The sequence below is a fragment of the Rana temporaria genome, chromosome 8, assembly GCF_905171775.1.
Source record: "Rana temporaria chromosome 8, aRanTem1.1, whole genome shotgun sequence".
Taxonomy (NCBI): domain Eukaryota; kingdom Metazoa; phylum Chordata; class Amphibia; order Anura; family Ranidae; genus Rana; species Rana temporaria.
Window position 1 is genome coordinate 187,849,949 of NC_053496.1, and position 7,395 is coordinate 187,857,343.

Sequence of the window (7,395 nt, forward strand, 5' to 3'; positions counted from 1 at the left end):
TTATGAGCCTTGCTTTGTGCACTGGTCCAAATCATTTGGTGGAGGGGGGATTATGGTGTGGGGTCGTTTTTCAGGGGTTGGGCTTGGCCCCTTAGTTCCAGTGAAGGGAACTCTTAAGGCGTCAGCATACCAAGACATTTTGGACATGCTCCCAACTTTGTGGGAACAGTTTGGGGATGGCCCCTTCCTGTTTCAACATGACTGCCCACCGGTGCACAAAGCAAGGTCCACCAAGTCCTCACCCTACTCTGGACCAATCAGTGAGCAGTATGGGTGGAGGAATTGATTTAGTGTTAATGACCCACCTGTGCTGATCTCTGTAGGAGTGTCCTCCTCTTTAAATGTCCCCGTTATTCCATCCTCCTCCATAGACTGCTGATCATCCCTCACATACGTCTCTTCTTCTTCTGATTTCACCTCAACTTTTATATCGATTGGATCTCCACTCTAAACCAAGAAAACAAGAGAGAAAATCATCTGTAAGATATGAGCTTTACTATTGTGACATCATATAAGAAATCCACACATCGTCTCCATGAGTCTGTGTTTTATAATCTCCGTCCCACAGACCTTGTAACAGTGGGGGATGGTGTGACCTTCCTGTGTGGAATCCCGGGAATACAGAGGACGGGGACATCTCTCTGGTGGGTTCCTGGTATTAGGTGGCTCCATCATATCCTTGTGTCCTTCTGAAAACTCCTCCATCACTCCATACTCCTCATCCTCCTCTTTATACTCTTCTTTTACAACAATATTATCCGTGGGGTTTTTATTCTGAAAGATACAATAATACATTGATTGTAACAAACATGCTTGTATATGAATCATAACCACCAATAATTGTTCCTCATCTACCTGATGATGGTGGGGGATGGTGTGACCTTCCTGTGTGGAATCCCGGGAATACAGAGGACGGGGACATCTCTCTGGGGGGTTTCTGTAGCTGGATGACTCCACCATGGTGTCCTGGTACAGATCTTTGTGTTCTTCCTCCATCACCCCATCCTCATCATCCTCCTCCTTTATCTCTTCTTTAATAACAATTTTAAACTCACTCAGGTTTCCACTCTGAATATAGAATAAAAATGACATCAATGGTAACAATGCAGATAATGTACAGATCCTAATGATACTATCAGTGATTGTTCCTCATCTACCTGATGATGGTGGGGGATGGTGTGACCTTCCTGTGTGGAATCCCGGGAATACAGAGGACGGGGACATCTCTCTGGGGGGTTCCCATTACTGGATCCATCTGTAGGAAACACACACACTGACTGAATACATTGTTTCTATGTGTTTATCAGATGATGGGGGATCTAGGTGGGGCCTCCGTACTGCTCTCTCCTTTACAATAAAGTCTCCTCTTACCCGGTGATGTGAGGGGCGGCTGATTGTCCATCATGACGTCCTTGTAGAGATCCTTGTGTCCTTCTAAATACTCCCACTCCTCCATGGAGAAATAGACAGTGACATCCTGACACCTTATAGGAACCTGACACACACAATGATACAGTCACCACCCAGACACACCCCTTGTGTTGAACCTTCACCGACATCAGGAATAGTTATTTTCCCTCAATATATCTACATAAAGCTTATAAAATACAAACGTGCATTATAAATCCACCCCCCACATCCCATATTATATTATAATCTGTTAGTAAAGTCTGATGAGGTGAAAAAGGTGACACATCTACAATATGAAGAGAATGTTACGGTTCCATAAGTGTTCTGATCCTGAAGGGGTTAATCTAGGTCTCCACACTATATATGTGTGTATCATCATCTGCTGGAGATAAAAGACGTCACAGTGACTATGGAGGAAGAGGACGGACATGACGGGGTTACTGGGTGTAAATAGAAGATAAGATCTTATTACCTCCTCTGCTACCGCTTCCAGCTACGTCTCATCTCTACTTCCTCCCGACTCACCTCTCACCTGGATCTTCCTATTTATACAATACATCACTTCCTGTCTGTTCCTGACATCACTTCCTGTCTTCCATAGAGACTTCCCTTCTCTATGGTAGAAGTGAGAAGATCACCATCTTGTGGAGCTCAGAGAACCTGCAGCCCTGAGAAACGTCTCGTAGTGTGAACGCGGCCTTGTGCTGTGTGTGTATGTATTGTATATCCTTATAGATGGGTCATCTCCACTCCCACCAAGGGGGATAGAAATATATTACTGCCTAGTCCAGCCTTTCTCAGCCAGGGTTCCTCCAACGGGTTCTAGGGGTTCCTTGAGCAATGAACCATTTCTGTCTTTCAGTAACAATTGATATCAATGAGCCGTAAGGGGGGCGCTTTATATATATGACAGTTTCCCGCTTTCACTGGTTCCTAATGAAGAAGCAGTTGCACCTTCTGGAACGTCTGACATCACTGAGGATCCCTACTATTTAAGCAAAGGGGCGGGGATTGCAGTAGTATCACTGCCCGGATTTGGACAAGATTGTGACGACGATCCCCCACCCCTTTCCTTTATAGCCAATAACACCTCAGGATGGCATCTTTCAGCTAGTGGTAATATCAAGTACAATGTACCCAATACTCATGTGGGGGGGGGGGTGGTATCTGGAGGCTCCCCTATTATTAAAAAGGACTTCTAGATTTTGATAAGCTTTCTTCCCACAGATCCCCCCCCCCCCATAACAACCATCAGCCAGTGTTGTTGGATAGAGGCTCTTATCTTCATCAACATTGAGGTAAGGTGCTTTGTTCGGGGGATCCACCCTAGAGGGGCTCCCCCTATATTGAAGGCATGTGGCCTAGTATGGATTATGCCTTCCCCTTTCTTGGCCAGCCAAGCTGAATATTTGAATTAAGGGTCTGTATGGATTTTCTGGAGGACTGAGCTTTGAACCCTGGGCTGTATATGATATACTCCTGACCACTGCACTCTATACACAGGGCTGTATATGATATACTCCTGACCTCTGCACTCTGTACACAGGGCTGTATATGATATGCTCATGACCATTGCACTCTATACACAGGGCTGTATATGATATACTCCTGACCATTGCACCCTGTACCCTGGTCTGTATATAATATACTCCTGACCACTGCACTCTATACACATGGATGTATATGATATAGTCCTGACCACTGCACTCTATACACAGGGCTGTATATTATATACACTTGGCCACTACACTCTGTACCCTGGGCTGTATAAAATATACTCCTGACCTCTGCATCATTTATGCCATATTGCAGAACAGTTGCTGGTTGCTCAGTAGTCAGGATGTTATTGAAGATCCTCCTGAAGGTCGGCTGTGCGTAGAAAAGCATATCTGATGGAAGAATTCAATTTTTACCAATGATTGTGCTGAGGTTTATGTGTGTCTCCATGACTCTGCATTGTGACTCAAGTCATTAACGTCTATTTTGTGGGTACAAGACCTGTGGAATATGTACTCTTGCGCACGATGAGTAGGTTCACATTTTAAGTCCCTCCCAGAATTCTACCACACCCCCAATTTACCACCTATTTATTTTCCTCAGGGTACGCCATGCTGAACCCCCCTCAGAAAAAAAAAATACCTGCAGCCCTTTACTGTACTGCCTGGAGCACATTGGTGGATCCCTTAGGTAGCGCACCCCCTATGGAGCCGTAGATGATGATGGTGGAAATTTCCAAACACCAAATTACGATGCTCAGGGAAACCTTTCTCCAACCTACCTACAACCGTGCTCAGATGTGTGTTACTTTGTTTATTGCCTCTTGAATGCTTGGGGTTATATAGGTGGGCGGGGAGTGTCGTGGCAAGTGCGTCATAAGTAGGGTTGTCCCGATACCGATACTAGTATCGGGACCGATTCCGAGTATTTGCGGGAGTACTTGTACTCCCGCAAATGCCCCCGATACCTAAATAGAATACTCCCCCACCGCCGCCAACGCTACGCCGCATCCCCGCTGCCGCCGCCACTTGGTTAATACGGGCGGGGAACATTACAGCTTTCATTTGAATAGCTGTAGTGTTTCCCGCCGCGTATAGACACTCCCCCTTGCTCGGGTGAACTATCCAATCCCGAGCAAGGGGGAGTGTCTATACGCAGAGCGGCGCGAAAGACTACAGCTATTCAAATGAAAGCTGTAATGTTCGCCGCCCGTATTAACCAAGTGGCGGCAGCAGCGGGGATGCGGCAGCATGTAGGTAAGGGGGACATGGCTGCATATATGGGGGGGACATGGCTGGATATGGGGGGAACATGGCTGCATATGGGGGGGGACATGGCTGCATATGGGGGGGGACATGGCTGCATATGGGGGGACATGGCTGGATATGGGGGGGACATGGCGTCATATGGGGGGGACATGGCTGGATATGGGGGGGACATGGCTGCATATGGGGGGGACATGGCTGCATATGGGGGGGGACATGGCTGGATATGGGGGGGACATGGCTGGATATGGGGGGACATGGCTGGATATGGGGGGGGACATGGCTGGATATGGGGGGGACATGGCTGGATATGGGGGGACATGGCTGGATATGGGGGGGACATGGCTGCATATGGGGGGACATGGCTGAATATGGGGGGGACATGGTTGGATATGGGGGGGACATGGCTGGATATGGGGGGACATGGCTGGATATGGGGGGGACATGGCTGCATATGGGGGGACATGGCTGCATCTGTGGGGGGACATTTAAAAAAAAGTATCGGTATTCGGTATCGGCGAGTACTTGAAAAAAAGTATCGGTACTTGTACTCAGTCCTAAAAAAGTGTATCGGGACAACCCTAGTCATAAGTGAAGCATTATCTAGATACTCGTAGCTTCTGATGCCCCATACACACAATCGAAATTCACAACGTAAAAAACTTGGATGGTTTTTCTGACGGAATTTCGCTCAAGCCTGCCTTGCATACACACAGTTTGGTGAACTTTTGACTGCTCAGAATTGCATACAGATGAGCGGATTTTAGAAACGTTTTTCGTCAGAAAAATAGAGAACCTGCTGTCAATCTTTTCTTGGTGGAAATTCCGACAGAAAAAGTGTATGCTACACACGGTTGGAATTTCCAACAAAAAGCTCACATAGGACATTTCTTGTCGGAATTTCCGATCGTGTGTACGCATCATAAGTCTCCATACCAGAAAATGTACTCAGTCAATGAGAGGTAACGATTTCATTTTTATTTTAAAAGCCCTAGATGTCCACTGTTTAAGTGGTGGGGTTAACGTGTTTCGTCCTGGAAGACGACTTGAGAAAACAGACCTCTTGCATAACAATAATAGACCTCTAAGTCTCCATACCACAAAATGTACTCAGCCAATAAGACGTAATGACTCCATTTTTATTTTTCTCCTGCTATCAATGGCCAACACGGTACAACACTTCATCCATGTCTTTGGTGATCTCTGATGTCCTTATGAACTGTTTCTTACATGATGAAGATCAGCCATGGAGTATATCTGAGGTGTATATCAGGGTGTGCTTCTTCCCCACACGTCCAGCAACATTCATATACAAGACATTTCCCGCACTCACTAATACACCTCGAGGGTTGTGTGGGACCCCTGATGTACAGGAAGACAGGACTTCAGTAAGGAACATTTCCCTCACTCAGCACAGGAATACGGCTTCTCCCTCGTGTGAGATCTCCGATGTCTAGAAAGAGTGGACTTGTCAAAAAAACATTTCCAGCACTCAGGACAGGAATACGGCTTCTCCCCCGTGTGAGATCTCTGATGTTTGACAAAATCTGATTTTACTGTAAAACATTTCATACACTCAGAACAGGAATATGGTTTCTCACCCGTGTGTAACCTCTGATGTATAGCAAGACTGTACTTCCTAGTAAAACATTTCCCGCACTCTGAACAGGAAAAAGGCTTCACCTCCATGTGAGACCTCTGATGTTTGACAAGATTTGATTTTACTGCAAAACATTTCCCGCATTCAGAACAAGAATATGGCTTTACTTCTGTGTGAGATCTCAGATGTGTGGAAAGATTGGCTTTCCTTACAAAACATTTCCCGCATTCAGAACAGGAATATGGTTTCTCCCCCGTGTGCAATTTCTGATGCATAAAAAGGCAGGACTTTGCTGAAAAACATTTCCCACACTCAGAACAGGTATACGGCTTCTCCCCTGTGTGAGACATTTGATGGGTGACAAGTTGTAATTTTCGTACAAAACTTTTACCGCACTCAGAACAGGAATACGGCTTCTCTCCTGTGTGAGATCTCAGATGGCTGTTAAGGCCAAGCTTCCCTGAAAAACATTTCCCGCACTCAGAACAAGAATACGACTTTTTTTCTGTGTGAGACCTCCGATGTGAGGAAAGATGGGCTTTCTTTAAAAAACATTTCCCACACTCAGGACAGGAATGCGGCTTATCAACTGTATGAGCTCTTTTATGCTCATCGAGATTGAATTTAAAATAGAAACACTTCCCGCACTCAGTACAGGGAAACTTCTTATCTGTTGGAAGGACATCACCGTCCCGAACAGTCTGAGGTTCCTCGGGATAAGAGGAATACGATGGTCCGGCACCGTCCCGCACAGTCTGAGGTTCCTCAGGATAAGAGGAATACGATGGTCCGGCACCGTCCCGCACAGTCTGAGGTTCCTCAGGATAAGAGGAATACGATGGTCCGGCACCGTCCCGCACAGTCTGAGGTTCCTCAGGATAAGAGGAATACGATGGTCCGGCACAGTCCCGCACAGTTTGAGGTTCCTCAGGATAAGAGGAATACGATGGTCCGGCACCGTCCCGCACAGTCTGAGGTTCCTCAGGATAAGAGGAATACGATGGTCCGGCACCGTCCCGCACAGTCTGAGGTTCCTCAGAATAAGAGGAATACGATGGTCCGGCACCGTCCCGCACAGTCTGAGGTTCCTCAGGATAAGAGGAATACGATGGTCCATCTACACTGTGTGGTGCCGGATGGACATTTGAGGTAGTCGGGTTTTCTCCTGGACTATACTGTGTGATGTCCTCATCTTCTACTTTACAGTCTGGAGACAAAGTGAGACAATCCTCTGAGGTTTTCCTCATCTCCCGTCCATCTACTAAAATAGAAATACAAAGATTATTACTAGACATAAGCTAATTGGTTCCCCTAAACCAGGACTCCGCCCACACCAGGCAGCTTTGTCTCTGAGGATCTTACAATTCCCCCCTCAAGGAAACTAGTAAATAGGTTCCCAGGAACTTTTATGGTATTTTAGGTAAAAACACCCAGCTATGTACTCAGGAGATGGAGCCAGCTAGGCTTCAGGTGGAGGGCAACTATGGAGCTGATCCCACCCAGCATAATCGGGAGACTTGGTTTGGAATTGTAGGAAATTTAAGCTTCGGCACCTGGACCTTACTAAAAATGAAGATGCTTTTATACCAACCAACATTTTTTTTTAACATGGTAACAAGGCTG

At 46.4% G+C, this 7,395-nt stretch overlaps 1 protein-coding gene across 1 annotated transcript; it reads right to left on the bottom strand.

Annotated features, from left to right (window-relative positions):
* Window positions 1-5,549: 5,549 nt before the first annotated feature.
* On the bottom strand, window positions 5,550-6,480 carry LOC120909732 (gastrula zinc finger protein XlCGF71.1-like). Its single transcript, XM_040321458.1, has one exon. The coding sequence runs from the start codon at window positions 6,120-6,122 to the stop codon at window positions 5,577-5,579; it is 546 nt and encodes a 181-aa protein (XP_040177392.1). The 5' UTR covers window positions 6,123-6,480; the 3' UTR covers window positions 5,550-5,576.
* Between the last annotated feature and the right edge of the window lie 915 nt (window positions 6,481-7,395).

Coding starts and splice junctions, on each gene's coding strand:
- LOC120909732 (XM_040321458.1), bottom strand. CDS start 6,122: ATGTCTCACACAGGGGAGAAGCCGTATACCTGTTCTGAGTGTGGGAAA.